The sequence below is a fragment of the Mus musculus genome, chromosome 2 (assembly GCF_000001635.26).
Source record: "Mus musculus strain C57BL/6J chromosome 2, GRCm38.p6 C57BL/6J".
In the NCBI taxonomy this organism is placed as follows: Eukaryota; Metazoa; Chordata; class Mammalia; order Rodentia; family Muridae; genus Mus; species Mus musculus.
The window spans coordinates 38,151,212-38,178,096 of NC_000068.7; the positions used below are offsets into that span (position 1 = coordinate 38,151,212).

General features: G+C 37.0%; 1 protein-coding gene across 20 annotated transcripts in view; it reads right to left on the reverse strand.

The window, feature by feature from the left end:
• Positions 1-26,885, reverse strand: part of Dennd1a (DENN/MADD domain containing 1A) — a 488,421-nt gene that overhangs the window by 352,222 nt on the left and 109,314 nt on the right. For 17 of the 20 annotated variants that reach the window (NM_001362978.1, NM_001362977.1, NM_146122.3 and 14 more), the window contains one exon: positions 8,596-8,639. The exons of the other annotated variants lie outside the window; for them this stretch is intronic. In NM_001362978.1, the coding sequence (NP_001349907.1) occupies positions 8,596-8,639 (44 nt within the window). The remainder of the gene's footprint in view (positions 1-8,595; positions 8,640-26,885) is intronic. 20 annotated transcript variants of the gene reach the window in all.

Below are 26,885 nucleotides of genomic sequence, written 5' to 3' on the forward strand. Positions count from 1 at the left end.
GGGTATCTATCATACTCAGCCTCAGCAAATTATAAAAGCATCCAACATTAGCTTGCCACCTTAAATCTACTTCTAATAACAATAGAGAATCTGCAATTGCTGGTTACAATTAGACACCAGGTTGTTTTCTTTTCTGGTTCTGTTTCCACTTCATGAATTTTTTTTGGCGGGGGAGGGTGGCTCAAGACAGGATTTCTGTGTAGCCCTGGCTGTCCTGGAACTCAGAAATTTGCCTGCCTCTGCCTCCCTAATCAAGTGCTGGGATTAAAGGCGTGTGCCACCAATGAACTTTTATTCACTTAATCCTGACCCAGATCCAGTAAGGTCTTTACTGTGCCAATCTCTAGTTTACAAGGGAGGAAGTGAAATCTCAACATGTAAATGGCAGAGCTGAGCTTTAACCTCAAACATAGCCTGCATCCAATGTACATGTTCGTAATTATCATTCTCACGCTTCAGCACTCACATAGGTGATACTATTCACCAAGCCCCTCCCCAGTCTAACACTGTCCATAGCCATTTCTATGCCTAGAAACACTCTCAAAAGCAGGGCCAGGGAATTGTTGCAGCCAATAAAGACACTTGCTGTCAAGCAGGCCTACCTATGCTCCTCCATCTATAGTGCCCACATAGTGGATAGAACCGATTGCCATAAGTTGTCTTGTAGCCTTCCCACACAAGCACACATACTCAAAACAAATTAATATAAGTAATTTAATTATTTAATTTAAAATTCATCAAAAACTAGACTTAGCTCACTGATAATATTATTGGGTAATTTGCTAAAAATATGGCCAACCATCTCTAAAGTAACCTCAGACACTTAAATTTTTAAAAGTTTGCTGTTTTTTTGTTTGTTTTTTAGGTTTTTTTTTTTTTGTTTGTTTTTTGGTTTTCCGAGACAGGGTTTCTCTGTATAGCCCTGGCTGGGTTTGCTTTATTTTTATTATTTTATGTGTATAGATATTTTGTCTGCATTTACGTCTGTGTACCATGTGGGTGCCTGGTTTCTATAGAGTCTAGAAGAGGACACTGGCTCCCCTAGAACAAAGAGCTGTAAACTTCCATATGTTTGCTGGTAATTGAACCTGGGTCCTCTGGAAGAGCAGCCAATGCTTTTAAACATCAAGCTATCTATCCAGCCACAACACTAACATTTTAATGTTTTTTGGTCGGGGGGGGGGGAGAATAAAAACAAAACAACACTTCTATTAACAATACATAAGTAAGGATTACATGATGGCATGGCTATAATCCCAGAATGAGGCAAAGGGCCACAACTTCGAAGAGAACCTGACTACAAGGCAAAACTCTGCCTCAACAAATAAATTAATGAATAAATCATATATGGACCATACATGCATCCATCCTCAAGCCAATGAATTGTTTCAAGAGCTGCAATACAACATACTAAAACAGTTTCATTATGTACAAGCATGGGACCCAATACCCTGTTCCAAGAAAACTGCAGCAAGGCACTTTTATAGCTATTAGGTTTACAACCCCTCTCAGGTTGAAGGGATTAAGAATTTATATTTGTGCATACAAAAATTGCAATTCCACCTACAGTGCCAGAACGCCAAATTACTTTTTATTTACTTTCATTCTTCGTTCAACCATTCATTCTATCTATCTATCTATCTATCTATCTATCTATCTATCTATCTATTTGGTTTTGTACTGTGGTAGTTCTCACTGTGGTGGTTTCTTCCTCCATTTTCATCTTCATCATCTTAACTCATATTTCCTTGGTATAGTTACAGTTGGAATCTTAGAATATATGACAATATCTGAAGCTTGATTAATGTTGCATTTCATCCAACTAAAGCCAAAGTAGTAAAAACAGTACCTCAATTTTCACAAAATAGTCTAACTACTTATAAGAGTATAGAGTTGGTGCTCTTCCAAAGGTCCCGAGTTCAAATCCCAGCAACCACATGGTGGCTCACAACCATCCGTAACGAAATCTGATGCCCTCTTCTGGAGTGTCTGAAGACAGCTATTTACGTATAATAAATAAATAAATCTTTTTTTAAAAAAAAGAGTACAGAGTTGGGTGTGGTCATGCACTCCTTTAATCCCCAGCAAGTGAGCTCCAGAGCAGCCAGGGCTACCCTATCCTACCCTACTCTAAGAAATCACATTGATGGATGGGTGGATGGATGGATGGATGGATGGATGGATGGATGGATGGATGGGATAGATGGGATAGATGGGATAGGAAGGAAGGAAGGACAGATAGCAGCTGATATAGATGTAGATTCAGATCTATGAAAAGTGACTGGAGTATTTAGTTAAAAGCCCCATAAGTCAACAGCCAATCTTAGAAAGCACATATGTAACATGGGTCTAAATCATGGTATTTCTTTAGGGTAGCTCTCTAAGATTTTCCACGTGAGCTTCTCTGTACCACTCTTGATGATTCTCCGATAGTATTCTGACCAGGCCACTGTTCCATGAGTATCAGTGCACTCTAGCCATAAGTTACTTGTACAGCCTACTACTGACCAGAGCTATAGTCTATGCTCTTTTCTTTCTCCCTCCTTACATAGTTTCTGGCCCATGCTCTACAAATTTACCAATCTCTGTACAAATCAAACCTACTCTCCTAGACTGGCTTTTACCATCAAAAAACATCAATAAGGAGGAAAAGGCAGAAAGGGTAGTTCCTTATTACTACATTAATGTTAAGACTTGGCTGTTGTGGGGGCTGGGGAGATGGCTCGGTAGTTAAGAGTACTAACTGCTCTTCCAGAGGTCCTGAATTCAATTCCCAGCAACCACACGGTGGCTCACAACCATCTGCAATGGGGTCTGATGCTCTCTTCTGGTGTTTCTGAGGACAACTACAATGTACCCATATACATAAAATAAATAAATAAATCTTTATTTTAAAAAAAAAAGACTGGGATGTTGAATTGTTTTAAAGCTTAATCTACTTCACCATCACTTAAGCAAATCCTATGAATGAAATGCAAATGCATCCTGATTCTATTCTGTGGTGCCAAGTGCCATAAAACACTTGCCATTTCCAGCTATATGGAAGGCAGACAAGTATAAGACCAATCAGTGAGATCCTGGTCACAGACGGACAGAGAGAAAGTTTTCAAACATGAAAATGAAGCCATGGAGGGAAGTGGGCAGGAAGGCAAGAGGAAAGCAAGGGGGCCCAGAAGGGAGAAGAGGAGATCACCAAGAATTAATTTTATTTTATTTTGTATTATTAATTTTATTTTTAAATGTCTTAATTAAAAGCAATACTAAGTGCGCTGATTTAAAAAAAAAAAAAAAAAAAGGTAAGTTTCCAAGATCACATGAAACTCAAAATTCAAAGTGAACCAAATCTGAGTAGACTGCATCAGTGGGCTGTAGCTTAAGAGCCTCCAGGCTGAAGAAGAACTTTGCAAAAGCAAAGAAGTTCTGGAGTTTCCAGAGAAATGAGGTATGGCCAAGTCTAATTCCTTCTTCTGTGTGTGTCACAAAGCCCATATCTCAGTTCCAACCTCAGCCTCTACTTATGACTGTAACAGATGAGGGCCCTCTTCTCCATGTTTGCCTGCCTGATAATAACAAGACAAGTCAGATAATGTCCTTTGTTTTGTATTTTGTGTAAGAATTATACATAGTATTATATAAAGTAAAACAGGGCTACCTTTTTAGTAAAAATTGTAGGACATGTGGATTACATATATAATTTTCTTATTAAATAGGATTATTCACTCAGTCAATATATAAGAAATTCTGCAACAGAATGCTTTATCTATTTTATCTATAAATATTTGAAGCAAAGTAACATGAAACTTTTCATATGTTGACCACATCAAAAGAATGAAGCAATCATCAGTAGCCAAGTAGAAATGCTCATTTAAATACTATCACTTCTATATCTCTAATCAGAATCTTCTAATCAATTTACCAAGGTTATCTGTGGATAATTAGCAATTTAGGAAATGTTTTCTTTACAGCATATCTATAATACAAACATAAAAATCCATATTTAAGCAACTGCATGCTACTTTAAATATCACTATTTCCATCACAATTAGCCCAAATTATGTAGAATATTTGTAGTTTTTAGTATTGATATTTATTTTTTTAATTTGCTTGTCGATTGTGAAATTTTGAAATCACCTGGGTCATATGAAACCACAAAAGGAAGAGCACCATTTTATCTTCCCAGTGCACCATGTTTCTATACTGCTTACACAAGTTGTACAAGAAACATTGTTAGTTTCTATATAAAGATTTCCATAAATTTTTTATAGTTTCTATAAATGCATAAAAATTACTGGTTTCATTATAGCCTGTGTTTTGGGGCCAGTGGAAAGAAAAATTACCTGTGACTCTATTAGCAATCTGTAGATATGGGAGTAGGCAGGTGTGCATAGACCGCGTTTTTTGCAGGATACTCTGATACTATTTCATCAAAATGTATATGTGCACTTGCTAAAAGAAACTTCTAGCATCCTCAAATCTGATTGTCACTGTTAGAACAAATGGGCTTATAAAAAGTGCAAAATTATGAGAACAAAATAATTATATGTTTTATGATAAGAAATAATCATATTGTGACTAGTGTGCTTTAAAATCAATGTAATGCCTGTTTCACTTGATATAGTACAATGCTCCTTATGAAAATATCAGATAGGTTACTATTTATTTCATAATATTTTATGCCATCTATCAATAACTATTACCAGTTTTTAATCTGGAATAAATATGTATTGTTTTAAAGCCAATAATGGGCTTTTGAAGAGAGTAGCAACTGTTTGCAAACATGTAAATTTAACTATTGTTTTACCCTTAATTCAATTAGTATTCACTAAAATGGTTCTAAGACAACAAAGTTTTACCAATTCTTTCCATAATTAGAAATGAATAGAGTAAACAAAATGACAAAAGTAAAAACCTGCACCTGGTTGACTATAGAACTATAGTTTTAATCATGATTCAAAACCACTCCTGGCTTCTCTTACTTCCTGTGTCTGACTGGCGTGCTATCTTTGAGAACCGAGAGAGCTGCATTACTCTGCTAATTGTTGAAGGGTGAAAAGAAGAGACTTTCCCCATAGCCCAAAGTGAGCCCAAGTCCATCCTCAATTTCATAACCTAACTCTTCAAAAATTGCTTATTTTATTATATATTTATGAGAGAGATAATTTTCATCTCACAATAAGCTGTTAGAACTATGAGATCCTTTTCAAGTCAGAAGCCTACCACTGTTGATAGTTTAGTATTTAAACTACTGAGCTTGAGCAAAAACAGATGAGTAAGTAACAGGAACTCTGAAAAGCCCTTGCTTATCCCGATTTTCGTTGTTTGTTTTGCTCTTTTAAAAAAATATATAGAGGGTACACATCTTCCAGGAATTAACAAAGCCTCTATTTTCAGGCTTAAAAATAGCCGGCTTACTAGACTTTTAGTGAAATATTGAATGCTGCAGTGATTTAATGGTTTTAAACCATAGATGTCATTGTGGTCTGACTGTGTCACAGACAAGTTAAAGAAGAAAAAAAATGGGGCACAGAGAAATCACTTTGTCAGTAATTACAATCAAGAGCCCTAAAATGTGGCTCAGGCTGCTCATTACTTCTTCTTTCTGTATCAAGACCCTTATTTACATTTCAGATTACATTTTTTATGAAACAGTAAGATCTATCAGAGCTGAGAGGACCGAAATAATGAGGGGAAAACATTTTAATAAAACGTGTTGGGTCTGCATTACTTCCGTGACAGAAAGAAAGGCTTCCTCTATAGTGATGGATCATTTATTCTGCTTCTAAACGAGGAGCAAAAGATGAAACTGATGAACTTTTACTGCCCATTTGTCTTTAGCAGACAATTAAGACAGAGAAGATCAAAATGGATTATCATACCATGCAGACAACTGGCCCAACAGTAATACATCTCTGAGACCACAGATTTGTAACTCTCTTTTATCCCTCCCCTTTCTTCTTACTTCTTTTTCCACTCTAAAGGCAGTGCTAGCTTTGTGGCTCAAGGAGAGCCAAAAGGCTGGTCATCATTATTCAGTCACAGATGTCAATCTAACCTCCCTTTTTTCTCAGTTTCTAAAGCAGTGAGGCACAATAATTTGTGACAGATTCTTTTACTGTAAGGTACAAAGAACACACAGAATAAAACATCTAGCATCAGCCAGCGTCTCTGATCAAGTGTGAGGGAACATGGAAAATACACTATATGTAAAAACAAGCTATGGTAGTTTAGGCGAATGAGGAGAGAAAACTGGAGGGAGAGAGTTTGGGGAGGAGGGAACCAGAGTGTTCACTTCCACCCACACAGTAATAAGCACTATATTGGATGGAGCATTATCTTAAATGTTCCTTAAGGACTACAATGTAAATGTTTTAATATCTGAAATGCTGTAGTTAAAGTTTACACATAATAGAAATATTTCCAAGAATCTTTTATAATGGTATATGGGAGAGACAGATAATCTGAACAGTATACAGGAGAGACATAATTTGGTATACTCAAACAAATGATAATGTAAACAAAGCTTATGAATTTAGAATATAATGATTTTAAAGGCAAATAAAAATAAGCATTCTTCATTCTCTTTCATAGTAGATATGATACCTCAAGTACATTTTTGGAAAGTTGAAAATAATATCTTCAAAAACCAAGTAGAAATGTCTCATTTCCTGAGTTGTTTGGGGTCAAGAAGGGAAAGTATACATCTTAAAAGTTTGAGAAGATGCGAAACAACACGATCTTGTGTATATTCTTGTAGGTTTCCCTTATCCCACAGGTCTGGATCTCAGATCCAACACTGTGTCACTCCTTCAAACAAAGGAGCCAGATACCTCTATCCTGTGAGCCCCTTTAAAGATAACCACAACTATTACTTCATAAATGCTTACTATAATTTTAATCATACAGGAAATGTGTGTAAGGCCATCTATTGACAAGAGTAAAGGACTAAATTTACTACACAGTTAACATCACATTAGCCAACTAGACTCCACATACAATGGCAGTGCAGAAAACAATCTAGATTTCTCTAGACTCATATGCAAGGATAGCACATACACACACACACCCTCCTCAGACACATGATGAATACACACATGCACTCAGGAGAAATGAACACAGATGCTAAAACTCCTGATTTGTTCCAGTAGTTTCTTCTGAGTAGTAAAATACTGGAATGGTTTGTATTTTCTTTATGCTTCTTAAGCTTTACTTTTGTTTGACCTCTATTTTCTAGAATTTTGTTACAAACTTATTACCTATGCAATCTCTAAAGTTATGTACTTAAAAAACCATCATGTCACTCTAAGCTTTCTCCTACAGAACAGTCTCTCCCTGCAAAATGCAGATCAGGGATCATGAACGTTATTTACTACTTAAAAGATTTAAGAACAATCATTTTCTTAAGAGCTATGACCATCAGTGAATTACAAACAATAGTTTTTCAACCTATAGCTAATTACTTAAAGAAAGATGTTCAGTAGTTGTATTAAAGTCCTATAATCTTTGGATTGTATTATTTAATTGAAAGGACAATCTCATAGCAACTTCAAGCATAATTAAAAATTTAACTCTACTAGTAGAAGATGAAGGAGAGGTGAGGTAAGATTTTAATTTATTTTTTAAATCTTATTTTAATCTTGAGGTCAGACACAAAGTAAACCAGATCAGCTCTCCTAGATTCTTATCACCTTAAGCTCTCTCTATGACAGGCCACAATACAAAGATACTACCATTGCCCTGAATGGTTCTTTCCTATGATATTTACCCTCAATCAAGGACTAGTAACAGAAAACCTTGAATGAATGCATTAGGAACAAGCTTTGTGTACAATATTGTGCTTGTGTGAAAGCTCAGATAAAGTTGTCAAAGATAAAGTGTGATAGCATTGTTGTTAATGATGCTTTTTTTTAATATTTAAAAAGTATGTCAAATTGCAAATTTGAACTAAAAATGCAAAGAGCCAAACAAAGCTACAAAGTGCTTTCAGTATTCCTTGGGGTAGAAAATGGAGAATCGATGTATAACCTGGAACGAGCTATAAAAAGAAGAGAGATATGAGACCATCAGCACTGTTGTTGTTTGCAAAGAGCTGGAACTTTGAAAAGTGAAGGAACACCTGGGGTAGCATCAATACTCCCTCTCTTGGGCAGTGCTACTTTCTCCCTACAAATACCTTTTTATTCCAGGATGACAACAGACAGTGTCACCTCTACTGCAAATCATTATAATCCTTCCCCCCTTTTTGGTCAGACTGCTTGACTACTTAAACAGTATATTTAAAAACAAAAACAAAAAAACACCAGTTTACGGGCAGCTCTGAAAGAATTTCCTACTAACCCATAGGCAGCAACACACCTGACATGGTATCTCTTGCTTAGTTGCTATACATAGCCCTCTGAAGGAAACACCCCAAATTTAGCATTAATATTTTCAATCCCACTTCACTGTGCTTTACTTTTTGTCTTTGGTTCCTAATTACCATTTCTATTCCTTCCTAAAACTTCATTTATCTCTTTCAGTTAAAAAGAACAGTAATAATATGTTGAACAACTCTGAAATAAATTTTGTCATGTAAAAAATTAATTACGCATTCCAAACCTGGTCACTGTAGTCCTCTGGGAATTGCCTCTGCACCTCAGGATCTGTAAATAATTGACAGATAATATTAATTGGCTTTGGATTAGTGAGCAAGCAGAGGATCACACATTAATATTTGATCAGAAGATGATAGCAGCCCTGGCAGGGGATCCAAGGGGGGCAGCTGAGGCTGCTATGTTGATGAGCACAAGGAAGGCCTCAGCAAGGCACTCCCACTGCCCTCCTCCAGAAATACAAAAAAGAAAAAATTTAAAGGCCTGATGCTTCTGTTAACTTTAGACTATTACCTAATGTGAAAATTTTGCCAGCTGCAAATTGCCTTCAATATTTTTTCCAAAGAAAAATGAGTCTTAAACCTGCTTGACTTTTCTTCTCTAATAGCAGCCTCCTTTTCATCATTACAGATGTTGGCCTGATAAACCTTAAGTACCAGACAGACTCGGGAGAAAAGGACAGCAAGGGAAGAATTTTTTCAAGGAACAAATGTAAAAGTCAGCACTTCAGAAAATAAAACATATTCTTCCCCGAGTGCTTATGAAAACAATGCCACAACTAGGAAGTTTCTTTCAAAACAAAACCAGCACTTTTGGTCTGTCAATATAAAATCAAATATTATAAGAAGTGACATAATTAGACTTGGGTAGAAAGTATAAAAATATAAAGGTGAAAATCTCTCTTCTGACCACCTCTGTAGTTACTAAAGGGGCCACTTCATTCTTAGGTTGTAACTGTAAGACAGCGCTAAGTCTGTTAAGTCAACACAGACATATACCATGTAACAGTTAATAGCATTCCAACTACAACCCATTAGGAAAGCATGTAAGCTTTTCAGTAAGAAAAAGATTTCGGGCTGGAGCAATGCCTCAGCAGTTAAGAGCGCTCAACTGCTCTTCCAGAGGTCCTGAGTTCAATTCCCAGCAACCACATAGTGGATCACAACCATCTGCAATGAGATCCGATACTCTCTTCTGGTATGTCTGAAGATAGCTACAGTGTGTGTGTGTGTGTGTGTGTGTGTGTGTGTGTGTGTGTGTGTGTGTGTGTCTGTGTCTGTGTCTGTGTGTAATAAACACATAATTAAAAAAAGAAGAGAAAAGAAAAAGATTTGGCTTCTCGGAGATATGCTACAAGGGACCAGGGAACAGAACAGTGTATATATTTGGGAAATCGTCTATAATGTTTGGTGATCTCACCTTTAACAATAATCTCAGAGTACACCCATAAAGTCTCACCAACATGACTACCTAAACATGAGCTGAACATGTACAACAACCAATAGGCATGCCAAAGTGAATGGGGGAAGACCACAAGGTCTCAATCCTACCAAAGAATTATACACAACTAAGGAATGCTGGAAGGGGGGAAAGTCTTCCACAGGGAAGAGCACAGGCAACTGGTTATCCAATGCTAAGTGATGAGTCCTGAAAACATACACAAGGAACATAATACAGACTGTGCAGGTTATATTTAGGTATATATATACATACATATATACATACACACACGTGTGTGTGTGTAGTATGTGTGCATATACATATAAACAGTTAGTGAAAAAGAGTCCATGAATTTGAAAGAGAGCAAGGAAGGGTATATGGGAAAGTTTGGAGGAAGAAAAGGGAATGAGAAAATAATGTAATTAAATTATAATATCAAAAATAAAATTAAAAATGAAATTTTAAAAAAGACAAGTGAAAATCACCTTCTCTCCTTACTTTGGCCTTCAACTACTGAGACTAATGGTGTGTCTAGGTTGTGAGCTGGAGAGTTCTAGAGTAATGTTCCCTGCAGCACCATTGGGAGTTCCCCTCCTGAGCCAGGGAGCAAAAGCATTGCCTGTCTTCAGCCTGCAGGCTTGACCTAGGCAGAATTCTGCTCTCCCAAGATAAGAGGTCAGAGGGCACTAGCTAAGCTGGCAGGCAAAGTCTAAATTTACCAGAGTGATAAAGATCTGTGAGGTTTTCATATTTTTGAACTATTTGTATTGACTTTATGGGTTGAACATTCTTAACCTAAAATGCCAACATCTGATATTGGAGTATTTCAGATCTATACATGTTCAAACTATGTGCGTCTAACAAAGAAAAGTTAGCAGCAAGATGTGACAGACAGCCCAAGAAACCTGGTGGTTGGCAGAGCTTTAAAAGGAGGAGGAGGAGAAAGAGGAGGAGAAAGAGGAGGAAGAAAAGGAGAAGGAAGAAGAGGAGGAGGAAGAGGAAGAGCAGCAGCAGCAGCACAATGACTACTGTCCCCTGAAACAAACAAAACTCCCTGATGTGTGTCTAGTAACAAACCCAAAAGCAGCAGCTCAGTGTCACTAAGAGGCACAACCAACCAGAAGGCAGGAAAGCCAGAGTCACCCACAACTTGCTCCTTTTCTCCCAAATGCAATGTGGTTAACGTAATTCTTCAACCAGAAAAATTCATTCATATGACTGCATTATTGGATCTTTACTAGCATGCCATCTTTGTTAAGGTAATTTATGCTTCTTGGGAATCATAAAATACCAGCAGAAATAAAAGCTTTATTTTTTTACCACCATCTTGTGAAAGGATAAGCAATAGAAATCAAAATTTGTGGTATATTCTTCAAACTTTCTTGTTTATATGTTAGACAAAGTCCTTAAATCTCTATTTTAAACCTCTAGTAATAAGAAACAATATTAATAAGAAATCCATTACTTTAAATTAACATTTTAAATGTTTTTTCATATATATAGTAGACTGGGATTAAGAAAAGAAAATAGATGGAAGAGTTTCACACACTAGAAATGAACATGCCAAGCCAGCGCGTAAGAAGGCATCCCAAGCACATTACAGCAAACATTGCTTCAACAGTTGGCAGCATCTGGTCCAAGGCCATGCCTAAAGTGAAAGTCCCAGATTGTAACAGAACAATGTTCCAGGACAATACACCCACTATTGTTTACTACAATTCAAGCATGAGACTTTTGTTTGGTATTCTTTAAGGCCCCAGAGGTTTACAGAAAGCAAACTTCACGGGTCCTTAACATTCTCTAAAACAATACTTTTTTTTAAGCCAATGCTTTTTAAAACCAAAGTCCAATCTATAACATTCCATTGAATTAGTTCAAAGATCCAGTGTGATAGCTGATAAAACTATGAAAGCCATTTTGTAAAACTTAAGACAGAGACTGCAAACAATTTGTTTGTCTTAAAACATCTATTCTGCACAAGAGGCTGCAATGTTTTTTAACATTGAGTTGATCAGGATGCCATAATGTCACCAAAATACTGACATTGGAAACATGTGAGTTACAAAGGTCCAAAGACAATCTGCTTTTCTCAGGAAACACAACACCCCGCCTTACTAACACTTTCAGCATGGCACATACAAAACATAGCACCCTGCAGTTAAGCAAACCGCCTTTAAATTTTCTGTCTGGCAGCAATCCACATGCATGTCTGTATGTTTTTACAAGTACTCTATGTATTTCATTGCGTCAGCTGCATTTCTTTGAGTTTTAAATGGTCTGGGATCATTTTATGAAATGTTCTATATATTTATATGGAAAATAATGCACACTGGAAAACAGCATCAGTCTGATATTTACATATACATTTTTTAAATCCACCATCTAGCACTATAATTTCTAATGTTCCAAAATACCTTTTCACTCAGAAACACAGCACCAAATGCAGTTTCACAAACTAGCTAACTCTTAATGAGAAAATCTTCAGGTCAGAGTATCGCCACAGAAGAGCACAAACCAACAATGTGCTGATGCAGGTGGCCATATGAACAGTAAGAAGTACACGTCATCCTATTCCCTGAGTAATGTCTGTCAGACAGAAAATTAAGAACAAAACAACATACACTTTTCTTTAACCTCCTGTCTTGACAACTTTCTTCTGATTCAAATTTAAAAATCAATTATATTATCTCCCAAGTAAACACTTTTCTTTTTTTATTGTTGTTCTGAGACAGGGTTCCAGGCTGTCTTAGAACTCACAATGTAGCCCAGGCTGACCTCAAAATCATAGAGACCCTCCTGCCTCTGCCTCCTGAGTGCTTTAGGCATACACCACCATACCCAGCAGGAAAACACTTTTCAATTAATTTATTTTACTTCTGTATTTAAAATACCTTGTCAACAATATAGACCATCTGATAAGAGCCCACACATCTTTTAACCAAAAAGGTCTATAAGAGGCTCCTGACAAGGTTCCCTGTCACAACAGTGTGAAGGACACTGCCTTCTCGAAGCAGTATGGGCACTACAGGTCTGTCTCCACAATAATACCATTTTTGTAAAGGCCACAAGACAACACTGTCATAGTGTAGGACTCTCAGCAATACAAATTCGTTCCAGCAGAGAACATGGCTGTGCTGAAAACAGAGAGCTCCAGAAAGAAAAGACTGGCCTTCTTCAGTCTCAACCTATGTTTTCTAGTCTCCAACTGTACATACTTTTAAATATTTAATAAGATATACCAGATTGCCACAGGATGTTTAATTAATAGAATAAGAGTTTGGGCAAGACTCAATGGAAAGGTGCTATAAATTATTTTATACAGCTCCCAAACCCTTGCATTTGCCTTAGGCTTAAAGTTCCTAGAAAACCTGGTAGACAGAGTTTTTACAACAAAAATACAAAATAAATCATAAAAATGCTGTGGTTATATATGAGGTCTCATTTGCACATTGGTAACTAGTACGTAAACACACACCCACACAAATTATTTCTGGTTCTCTGTCCCTCACCCATGGCTGACTACATTTGAAGAAGGCATGGCATACTTTCAAATCAATTATTGAAAAATATGCCATCACAATTTGTATGAAGTGTATAAAAACTGTATACTAACTAACTGTCACCAACTTCCATAACTGGGGCTCTCTGGAGGCCTCTGAAAGAAGCTGCTCTCGTGGCAGTTCACTCGGGCGGAGCTTGCACTGCTTTCACTTTTAACATACCAGGGGTCAAGGCAGGAAAATTTAGATCTAATGCCTACTGAGCTATCCAATCTTTGTCTCTAGGATGTCTTAGGCAAGAAAAGACAAACTACTCAACACCTTTGATTCCTATAATTAGAAAGGCCTGCCCTTTAAAAGTCAGGGTTTAAACATAAACTATCAGCCATATAATCTCATTGCTCGATTTCATGGAGTTTAAGATACTATCTTTCTCTCCTACAACCATAAATGCTAATCCAAGCTGTAATCAGATTTAATTTTCCAGATGAGAAGATGGGAATCTGCTGCAAACAGAGTAATCATACACTCCACTGTTCTTTATCTAATGGTATTTTCCAATTTTATACACCAAAACTGTAGGCTAAGAAAATAGTCCAAAAAATTGTAAGAGCTTTTGAGGATCAGTTCAACCTTTCTCTAAACAATTTAGAGGTAAATTTTATGTTCAAGAATTCCTTCTATAATGGGAAGCTAAAAGTTTCCTGACAGTGTGATTATAAACTAGACTGACACAAATAGAAAGCTTCAAAGATGGATATTCTCATTAAACCTATTAAAGCTACAAAAACTTACTATGTTTACTTTATAACCATAAAATACTCAAATTGTTGGTTTAGCATTTTAAGTGAACATAATTATTCTAGGAATGCACTCACTTCTATCATAGTTAAATCTTACCTATTTATAAAGTCAAATTTTAAAAGGAATATTTTAAATACTTTACATAGTTTAAAAATCAGTTTTCCCATTTGAAATGTGAATAAAGAAAATATTCAATAAAAAAAATCAGTGTTCCTTTTCTTGACAATGAAACAGGAAGAGTTTGTCATATTTTTATGTTTTAATTTAAAAATTACTAGTCCTAAAATGGAAATTTGATCCTAAAAACTCAGAAGAAATAAATAAATAAATAGCCCACTAATGAGAAGTACAGTATCTCTAATTTCTTCAAATGAACATTTATTGGTTTCTATATCCCAATGGAATTGTCCCCTAAAAAATTTTTATCACCTACTGTATGTATTCACTTTTTGCTCTAAAACATGAAAACTGAAAGACATAAAAACACTGAGCTGATTTCAACCATGACTCATTTCTAGGAAGCATTTCCTCTCAGCACTAAAATTTCAAATTCAATTACATACTATTTCACAGCAGTCAGTCTAATTACATAGACACAACATACTTGGCCACTGACATATATTAAAAAAAGAGAGAGAGAGAAAGAAAAAGAAAAAGAGAAAGAGAAGAGAAAAGAAAAGAAAAAAAGACAAACAGTGCTTCTCAATGAAGAACAGAAAACCCACCTCTGTGATTAGCAATAGTGCATTCATGTGCGGATTCCTCCTCAGACTAACAGACTCTGCTCTTCCGACATACTCTGCTCCGCCGTGGCTATTAGTGCATAAACAGCAGACACTAACCTATTGTTTTCAGCTGTTGGAGTTATGAATGTAGTACAGTTACCAATTAAGTGAATCAACAAGTCCTAAATGCATCAGCTGCTCTGCAAATAATGCGTCCTTTGACATCATAGAGCAAAATCCAAAGAATTCATCTTGCTGTCTACAGAAGGTGAAAATATTTTAACTTCCCCAGTTACTGATAACTTAAAATGTGTCACATAACTAATTTCACTTACAAAAGGAATATAACTCAGATCCTTAAAATTTACACCACATATGCACAAAGGGATGTTCTCAGTTAAATGTTACCATTTCCCTTACTATACCCCAGTTTTCAACCCAGTCATTTACATACAAAGTTATAATTTCTGTTATTTAGTTCAGAGTTTGAAGCTAATTTCCAAGATCTATAAAGTTGATCAATAACACATTTAGATAGATATCACCTTTTTAAATAGTTACAATCTCAATTTCATGGGAGTTTTCCCATGAGTTACAATTTATTTTATCATAGCTTGATGTTGTTCTCTGCAGAATTGAGACTAGAACCTGGGGCCTCAGGCATGCAAACCAAGTCCTCTACACAGCCTTGGCCCTATCCTGTCCTTTTTGAATATCGCATTTTTATGTTTATGTAACTATTTTAGACTTACATTATAGCTGTGCCTTTTATACACCAAAGGTGGCATTATTACATATTTTATAGATATATAATATCTGTGATTGTGTGGGGAAAATGAGACTATTATTTATTCAAAACTACTGATGGACTACCAGCTATATGTCAGTAGCACTATGACAGGTGTGTTATACAAAATTTCTGTTTTTTACTTTCATAACAAAGTTATCCTTGGGAACTATCGTGTCAGTTTTATTATAAAGAAAGCAATAAGTTTGTCTAGGGTTTTAAACTAACTTGGCCAACATTTAAAAGTCAGTATGCATTTGAGGTACAAATGCTACACACCCAGCCCAGGTGATGAACAAGCCCCCCAAGAGTTTAAATTTAAAAGAGCATAAATGGAGAACACAGTACTTAACAAGTAGCTGCCTTGGAGCTGACCAAGAGCTAAAGCAGAGATTAGCCTAGAGGCATGGAGCCTTGTCCAAAAGAGAAGAGCAAAGTCTTCTTGGAAGAGAGACAGAGAAGTAGGGGAGTCTAGATCTAGATCAATAGTCAAGGCCATAATGCACCACCCTCATTCTGAACAGAACAGAGCCAAAATATGTCATGGAGTCAGGTCCCATGCTTTACTTAGCTTGTTTCCCACAAAAATCTCTTCTGTTACAAATAAACAACAAATAGAATAGAAAAGAATAAGCTAATTAAATACCCTGTCTCTTCAAGTGGATAAAAAGGCCTATTTCAAAACATCCAATTGAAGAAAAGCCTTTGACTGCCATGTGCTTCCTAAGATCATGTTGGCATGTGGTAAAAACACAATAAATATTAATTGCTGGGATATTGTTAACCCCAAAGGAGAAATAAGCAAGCACTATAAATGAGATGACTATAGACGTATAGGTGTACCTCATATTGGAAATAAGGGTGTTCCTGAAGTAAAATTTTATAAACCTAATTAAAAATGTTCCCATTGCCTTCTAATACTTACCTAGAAAGTTATAACTGTCTAAGAACCGGGTTTCTCTATGTTCAGTGATTGCAGATCTTCAAGCCACCATTTATTTGCCTCCTGGCATCTGTTTGCTAATGATCTGTAAACATCATGCACTAGGGACTACACTGATTTTCAGAAACCCTGAGGTGAATCTTTTTAAACTGAAGGCTCTTTCTGTTCATTTCTTTGCTTTATGAGTTTACAAACTCAGTTTTAGAAACAGAATCCCACTCAAAACATTTGCAGAACAACTATAACCCCACTAGCTACCATTTACTGGGTGAGGCACACCAACTAAACTTTTATTATTTTTTATTATTTTATTATTTTATGTAACTTCAGCAGTTTAACCTTGTTTAATGAAAATGGCCCTGCAAAGTTTAAAAAAGAAAAAAGAAAGAAAAGTATCTACTTAAAAATGCAAACTATGAAGCTCACTGGGAGCAAATCAACAACTAAGTAACATAGGCAGGATTCGGCCAAGGCCTGTCAAACACCAAAGAATCCATCGCTAGCTTTCTTCTTTGGCTTTATTTATTTACATCCTCCTGTTGATCTGTCTTCTCATCATTATTGTGACTCAACAATAAGAATACATCTGGACAAATAACAACAACATGTTGTCATGGAACAGGCCTTAGCAGACTATGAATGAGAGCTTTCCAATCCCTCTACCTCGACTCCTTTGCCAAGTTCATAATATAAAGAAAATGATTGCAAAATAGTTAGCATTCAGTTATAACAAATACAATAGTTAAGAGATATGGATTCGTGTACAAAACTTAGAAGAATTTTTGAAAGTTAGAGGTTCTTCTTGTATCATCAATGGGAAATCTTTTTGCTATAAACAAACAAACCAAAGGGGAGTTTAAAAAATGGTTTTCTGACTCAAGGAAATATTTCCAAGGACCTCTAAATAACACTGAGAACCTGAGAGACTGGACTAAACTAGTGCACACAAGGTAAATAATAAAAGGTGTTATCCCTGAGAGCAGAGCTGTCACCAAGATATTCTTAGACACAGTGACTCACCTGCAATCCAAGCACTCGGGAGACTAAGGAAGGAGGGTAAGAGTTTACGGCAGGCTTGGGTACATAGAGAGCTCCAGGCCAGCCAAGGTAGTTGGTGAGACCGTCTCAAAAAGCCAAAGTGGAACAAACTTCTTAATGGAGGGATTCTCTGTCCCTGGGAAAACTATTGCCTACCCCTAGCTGTACCATCAGAGAATGGATACCTAACCACAGGTTTTTATACTAAAATATATGTAACATAAAATTTACAGTTCCAAGACTCTTCACTGTGCCTGTACCATACACTGAGTACACTCACTGCTGCTTCAACAGTTACCACTTATCTCCAGAATGTTTCACCTTTTCCAGCAGAAGCTCTGAACCCATTAACTACCACCTCTTCCTTTTTCTTTTCTTTTCTTTTCTTTTCTTTTCTTTTCTTTTCTGTATTTGTGTGTGTGTGTGTGTGTGTGTGTTGTCTCTTTGTTTGCTTGTTGTTGTTATATTTTTTGAGACAGGGTTTCTCTGTGTATAGCCTTGGCTGTCCTGCAACTCACTCTGTAGACCAGGCTGGCCTTAAACTCAGAGATTCCCACCTACCTCTCCTATCTCTGTTTCCTGGGTACTGGGATTAAAGGTGTACACCACCACCACTTTTTATTCCTTCTTCTCATTTGACTTTGTACCTCTATTAATTAATATGATTAGGCAGCCCATGTAAATGGAATCATGCAGTATTTGTTCTTTTGCAATGGTATGTTTAATGTGGCCTAATGACTTTAAAGTCTGTCTTATAAGTAACAATTGTTTTCCTTTTAAAAATGAAAACTACTCTGCATCTGTAGGCATATTGTCTGCCTCCTATCCCATCTTGGAGCTTGGGTTATTTTCCTTTTGATGTTGTATATAACACACTATAAACTTAGATGTGCAATCATCTGTCCAGTGACTGCTTTTACTGCTATTGGGTATATGTCCACTAGAATTATTGCATAATAGAGTTCTATCTTAAACTTTTTAACCATTCATGGTGACCTAGGCCCTTAACAGTAGGCAAAGGCATGTAAATCAGTTTTATCTACATAGAAAATTCCAGGCCCCTAGGTCTACATAGAGAGAACCTGTCTCAAAACCAACAAACAAAACAACAACAAAAATTTAAAGACCTATACTCCTATTCACATGCTTCATGACCTTTCTGCTATGAAACTGTTACTATGAGGAATTAAAAGGATGGCTCAGGAGTAACAGATATTGGCTGTTCTTTAGAGGACTTAAGTTTGATTCCCAGCACCCACGTGGCAACTCATAACCATCTGCCAGGGGATATGACACTCTCATCTGTGAATACGGCATGCAAGTAATTCACAGACATACATGCAGACAAAACACCAAAACATTTAAAATAAATGAACATTTTTTTAAATTGTCACCAACAGTTTAGAATTATGAGCAACCCACCCAACTTCTGTTTCTTAACTATCAATCCCTAATGAGCTAAATCAATTTCGTTTCCTAGAAAATATTGTTTATATAGTAGATTACAGTGATGGATTTCCAAATATTAAACCATCCCTGCATCCCTGTAATGAAGCCTACTTGATCATGATGGATGATAGTTTTAATATGTTCTTGGATTGGGTTAGCAAGAACTTTATTGAGTATTTTTGCATCAATATTCATAAGGGAAATTGGTCTGAAGTTCTCTATCTTTGTTGGGTCTTTATGTGGTTTAGGTATCAGAGTAATTGTGGCCTCATAGAATGAATAGGGTAGAGTACCTTCTGTTTCTATTTTGTGGAATAGTTTGAGGAGAACTGGAATTAGGTCTTCTTTGAAGGTCTGATAGAATTCTGCACTAAACCCATCTGGTCCTGGGCTTTTTTTGGTTGGGAGACTATTAATGACTGCTTCTATTTCTTTAGGGGATATGGGACTGTTTAGATCATTAATCTGATCCTGATTTAACTTTGGCACCTGGTATCTGTCTAGAAATTTATCCATTTCATCCAGGTTTTCCAGTTTTGTTGAGTATAGTCTTTTGTAGTAGGATCTGATGGTGTTTTGGATTTCCTCAGGTTCTGTTGTTATGTCTCCCTTTTCATTTCTGATTTTGTTAATTAGGATATTGTCCCTGTGCCCTCTAGTTAGTCTGGCTAAGGGTTTATCTATCTTGTTGATTTTCTCAAAGAACCAGCTTCTGGTATGGTTGATTCTTTGAACAGTTCTTTTTGTTTCTATTTGGTTGATTTCAGCCCTGAGTTTGATTATTTGGTGTCTTCTACTCCTCTTGGGTGAGTTTGCTTCCTTTTGTTCTAGAACTTTTAGGTTTGCTGTCAAGCTGCTCATGTATGCTCTCTCTAGTTTCTTTTTGGAGACACTCAGAGCTATGAGTTTTCTTCTTAGGAATGCTTTCATTGTGTCCCATAAGTTTGGGTATGTTGTGGCTTCATTCCATTCTTATCTCCTTGTACTAAAGTCAAGTCAACGTGGATCAAGGAACTCCACATAAAACCAGAGACACTGAAGCTTATAGAGGAGAAAGTGGGGAAAAGCCTCCAAGATATGGGCACAGAAGAAAAATTCCTAAACAGAACTGTAATGGCTTGTGCTGTAAGATCGAGAATTGACAAATGGGACCTCATAAAATTGCAAAGCTTCTGTAAGGCAAAAGACACTGTCAATAAGACAAAAAGACCACCAACAGATTGGAAAAGGATTTTTACCAATCCTAAATCAGATAGGGGACTAATATCCAATATATATAAAGAACTCAAGAAGATGGACTCCAGAAAATCAAATAACCCTATTAAAAAATGGGGCTCAGAACTAAACAAAAAATTCTCAACTGAGGAATATAGAATGGCTGAGAAGCACCTTCAGCATCCTTAATCATCAGGGAAATGCAAATCAAAACAACCCTGAGATTCCACCTCACACCAGTCAGAATGGCTAGGATCAAAAATTCAGGTGTGCTGGCGAGGATGTGGAGAAAGAGGGACACTCCTCCATTGCTGGTGGGATAGCAAGCTTGTACAACCACTCTGGAAATCAGTCTGATGGTTCCTCAGAAAATTGAGCATAGTACTACCGGAAGATCCAGCAATTCCTCTCCTGGGCATATACCCAGAAGATGTTCCAACTTGTAATAAGGACACATGACCCACTATGTTCATAGCAGCCTTATTTATAATAGCCAGAAGCTGGAAAGAACCCAGTTGTCCCTCAACAGAGGAATGGTTACAGAAAATGTGGTACATTTACACAATGGAGTACTACTCAGCAATTAAGAACAATGAATTCATGAAATTCTTAGACAAATGGATGCATCTGGAAGATATCATCCTGAGTAAGGTAATCCAATCACAAAAGAACTCACATGGTATGTACTCACTGATAAGCAGATAATAGCCCAGAAACTTAGAATATCCAAGATACAATTTGCAAAACACATGAAACTCAAGAAGAAGGAAGACCAAAGTGTGAATACTTTGTTCCTTCTTAGAATGGGGAACAAAATACCCATGGACGGAGTTTCAGAGATAAAGTTTGGAGCTAAGAAGGAAGGAAAGACCATCCAGAGACTGCCCCACCCGGGGATCCATCCCATATACAACCACCAAACCCAGGCACTATTGCATATGCCAGAAAGATTTTGCTGACAGGATCCTGACATAGCTCTCTCTTGTGAGTTTATGCCAATGCCTGCCATATACAGAAGTGAATGCTCAGTCATCTATTGGATGGAACACAGGGCCCCTAATGAAGGAGTTAGAGAAAGTATCCAAGGAGCTAAAGGGGCTTGCAGCCCTATAGGAGGAACAACGATATGAACTAACCAGTATCCCCCAGAGCTTGTGTCTCTAGTTGCATATGTAGCAAAGGATGGCCTAGTCTGCCATCAATGGGAGGTGAGGCCACTGGTATTGCAAAGATCATATGCCCCAGTACAGAGGAATGCCAGGGCCAGGAAGCAAGAGTGAGTGGGTTGTGGAGCAGGGTGGGGGGAGGGTATAGGGGGCTTTGGGGATAGCATTTGAAATATAAATGAAGAAAATATCTATTTAAAAAAAGAGAAAATATTGGCATCTTTCTTCTCTTCCTCACCCTCCAAATCAGAGCCTTTCAAACTATGCTATCACAAGGTATAGATATGTGCTTATACATGTCAGCATTTAACCACACTAACACCTTTTTAAAAATCTAAACACAAAGAACTGTGTCCACAATCAAAAGTACAATAGATTTTAAATATGGCTGCCAAAACATAAGCTTATGTAAGCATACAGCATGATCACATACATATGAGTGTATAATAAGCATGTGGCCTACTCACATACAGTGTTCCTGACTGACCCTTTCAAGGCCCAGCATCCACAACTTTCTAGCCACTTCTCCAGAGATGTCCTCCTTATTCTTACTGCTATCCAATGATGTCTACTTTAGGAGAAATTTCTATGGAAATTCATTCTCTACTCTCCTCCCACTGGCCTAGCGGTAAAGTATATGTCCTCTTGTTGCCACTTCTAGCTATTCTGTCTTACTCTCCAAACTCAAGCCTTTGCCCTCAGCTCCTCAGACTATACCCCACACTACTGTTTTGTATCATATACTAATTCCAAGGCCAGCCCTACTCCCCAGAACCTGTAGACTCTCACTCTGACACACTTCCCATCACTGCCATTGGCTTACAATCCATTCAAATTCTAGGACTTTTCATTCCCTGGCTTCCCTCCCCACAATCTTGTCCTCATTCAACCTCATCTACTCACTTGGGTATGCTGAAAATGAAGTATCCCACTCAGGATCATGTGTTAAATGCTTCACTTGGTTCATGGCTACTGATCCTCTTATGAGAAAGTTCTGGAAAATTCACAAGGTGGCCCTATCTACAGAACTAGGATAAATGTATGTGTGCTTTTTAAGTTTGTAACTGCTCCTGTCTAGTTGCTGCCTCTCTTTTCTCTGGGCTTCCTGTCCATCATGATGTGAACTACCTCTACTATATGTAACCACCTCCATAATGTAAATTTTCTAATCCTGTGTGTCAAAATAACCCCTCTTTTCTTTTGTTTTCTCATCTTTTATCACAACAACTAGAAAGGAGCTAATAATAGGGCCCCATACTTTAAATGTTACCACACTGCTGCACTAAAACCCTCAAGGCTCCTGTTGCAAATGTCTCAGTGCCTAGCATGCCCAACCACCTTCTCTGTCTCAATGCCCCTCAATCCCACATGAGTGTACACTCTCAATCTCCCCACTGCTTTCATCTGTTCAGGTCCATGCTGCCTTCCTTCACCAACTTACAGTCCATTATTAAAACTATCCCTTAATACACATCCTCTACTTCTGTGCCCAGCCTCACTTTGTTTTCCTTCCTGGGCCAAAGCCTGAACATTGTTAAACACAGCTTTTCACCTGTCCCTTTATGGGACTGGGGCTGGGACAAGCATGCAATTGCACTGACAACCTTGCTGTAAATCTATGAGTAGCTGTGAGCTTCAGTATAACTTGGTTAATTATGTAAGTTCAAAAAGGGGAATTTATATTTCTTAATATCACTTAAATATGACAAGTATATCTAGTTATAAAAAAGAATATACTGGGTTGATTTTTATCACATGTGGGGGACAGGGGGTATGAAAAGAGATGATTCATCTTTATACAACAAAAAAGTACAGTAGCTCCAAATAGATACCAGATCATCTGGCAAATAAAAGAAGCTACACAAAATCCAGGGAGCCAGGCACCTCCAGCTTTCCTTTGTAGCTAAATACCAGGTTTCACAAGGACACAAAACAAAACTTTTACCTAGCCCTCAAAATCCACCACCCCACACACCAGCTTGCCATGTCTTTCCAAAGCTTATATTAGAAAGGACTACCTGGTGTGTGTTTTTCCTAATAGCTACAGTGGTAAGGGAAAGAAATATCTCACAGTTGCCACTGTGATCATTACTGAACTGGACTCAGAGAGGTATACCTGTAGAAGCCAACAAAAATTATTTCACAATTCATGATAAATATCGTGTGTAGTACTACTCTACAGATCCTTTTTACAGTGTTACATTTACCATGATAATTTACATAACTCATATAAAGCAGCCATATTCCAATTCTTTGTTCTCTTTAAAAAGAAACAGCACGGCATTTTAAATTAATGATACACTTCTGAATACAATCCTATCAGGTATTTTTAAGGAGGTTCATAATAGGGACATTGATAATTTACCAAATAAATTTACTGCGATCAGTTCTATTCTAAAAATTCACAGAGACTATTAATGAAAGCAAATGTTAATTTACTATTTTTACCCTTCCTACTCCAGCTATTTACTGGAACTTAACTCATAGAGAGTATCATTTTTAATGGCATTCTCTGAAAATGGTATAGGGCAACTACTGTATAATTATCTCCCAGGCTGCAAATTTTCAGCATTTTGCATACTTTATAGTGTAGTTACAAACACTAAAGAATGTAAACTCAATGGTCAAGTAAACAAAAAAGGTATTCTTTGGTTTCAAAACTTCATTAAGCATAATAAATTCAACTAGACACAGTATGAGGTTTCCTCAAAGCCATACAATAATAACCCAAGTATTGTATTGTTCATAAATTTTCATTGTTATACAAGCTTGTCACATTTCACTTTTAATAGGAACTGACTCAAAGAGATCTTGGAACAAAAGTATCCTAACCAAGCAGCAGTTCCCAAAGTGTCATGCTAAAAAAACACCACTCCCCAATTCACACAATTCAAACAATCAACCCTCAGACAACAGCTTCTTTATTATCAAAACAATGCACACTACTTTTCTGTGACCAAGTGATGCTACCTTAAAACAAATGAAAGGAAAGCTAAAGATGCATTACCTAGTTTAACATCAATAGGAATAACATACTTTAAAAACTGATCAATTACATATTATTCACTGTATGATAGTTTTGTGACTCTAACAATGATGCAACTTTACTGAAAGCAAACACATTAAAATTCCTTAAAGGAAGTCCTAACACTAACAGTCTTCATTAAAATTAAAACTAAAACTAATCTAACCTATAAAAGACCAATTCCTGTTACTGAAAAAAAAAAAAGATTATGGCTAGGCAGGAGATTAAATAATAATCAAAGTGAGGGTTCAAATAAAAGAGAACCTTAATAACAAAAATACTATAAGCAGCTATATTGTTTGAAAATATTCCTTCAAGATATTATTTGCTCCCCTGCAGTGTCAAAGCAACTGATTTTATACGATCTAATCACTGCCTCCAGATGTACCTTCTGTTTTTCAATCAGCAGGAATCATGGACCAGCATAAGCAGAATTCCTAACTAGATAATCAGCAAATGTGTAAAGTCCAACACCACCCCTCCAAGCACATTTGACCACATAACTGTCTCAATAAATTCACATGACTATAAAAAACTGTAGCACACTGTACAGACCCAGTTTGGAGATGACAGAAAAGCAAGCCATGGCAAACGATCTTTGTTCTGAAGATCAGGAATAACTTCTAATACAACACACTCTCTCCTGCCTCCAAAAAAGAGAGGAAAAGGTACAGTTTTACCTTATTAAATTACATTTACTAACAGACCTTACTCTGCCTTATTATATAAAATCCTTAAACTGGGAGGACATGAAAGCATAACTATAATTTAGCTTTTCAGGGCAACATAGCTATTTGTACATATACTAAAACCAAAACTGCTATAACTCAACAACAGGAATGTTAGGCCCATCTGTTCAAAGAAAAAAGGAAGAGAAAAGACTTTGGTGGCACTGGACCCCAAAGGAATATAGTAATATAGTAATATTCCTTTTCCATCTTTATAGTCACTCCTACATTGGCAACCATCATCCCTAACTTAGAGCTGAAGTCATCCCACTTAGAGGTTAATTGTTTTCTCCTTAGTTATCCAGCTATTAAGGGACAGAACTAAGACTAAATTCCAATTTTGTATGACTCTGAAGTCCGGGACTTAATCTGCATCAAGTTCCCTTCACCCTACCCACCATAGGCTTTATGGACTAGACAAAGAAGCTAAATGCCACATTACAAATTTGTATAATATCCTTCTAAAACTAAGAATGTCTAAGTTCATAAAAAATATCAGAAAACAATCTGAAGCAGAAGAAAATTATCTGGCCTCCAACACTGCCCTTAGGGTCTCTCTACATAGCCCTGACAGTCCTAGAATTTGCTGGCCTTGAATTCACAATGATCTGCCTGTCTCCGCCTTCAAGTGCTGAAAATAAAGGCATTCACCATCACAGCTGGCTCATTTCAACAGTCAAATATCATGTAACTTTGAGTTTAGAAATAGCACTTTTGTAGTTTTTTAAGTATGCTTTAGAATTCATGAAATCCTCCCAAAACCCAGTAGAAAAGTGAAGGGAACAGAGTGGACATGTCAAGACAAAAAACAAAGCGTTCTAAACTTACAGTGTAGTATCATCAGTTCCACTCATTCATCTTTTCAGGGCCAAAATTATATCTCTGAAGTTGTATGTCGTGTTTTTGTGTTACTAAGGGATCAAACTCTCGGGACCTAATTCATGCTAGGCAAACACACTATCACTAAACTACACCTTGGTCCTGGCCCTTAGCATGAGACAATCTATAAATAGCTAACTGATCTTTCCTGGGGTCCTCTCTCAAAGCTGAAAGAAGGCCATTCTTAGCAGAATTGCATGGACTCTGACAAGAGAACAGTGCTGTACCCAGAATTATCCAACCTCTTCTTAAACTCCAACTTACTATGATCATCCCAGGGATAACAGCACTGATGTCTTAAAGACAAGATGGTCTCCAATGTCACTATCCAACTTTTAGGAACAAGATTCATATCCAGTCTTGGTCCCTTATGATTAGGGGCTGCTATCACCTTCCCTAAAATTGCTCTGCTATAAAACTGTATACAAAAAGCAACAGAAAACCTAAGATTGTAGTGGGATTTCAGCACTAAGGTTACAATACTGAACAGCCTGGCTAGCCTGGCCTGGCCATGCACATACTTGGGGGTTAAGGAAGAAGATCCTCTTATCTGAATAGTTGTGACTTAGTGCTAATTATCCACATCCATAGTAAAACTAAAATATAAGTTTGGGTCAGATTTTTACACTGTGTGTGTGGTGGGGAGGGTGTATGTGTGTACATGCATGCTTGTGCATGCACATAAACATGCCACAGCTTAAGTGTGGAGGTCAAAGGACAACTTAAATAAGTTGGTTCTCTCCTTCCACCATGTAGGAATTGAATTCATGTCACTAGGTACCTTTTAAGCCATATCACCAACTCCAGATTTTTAATA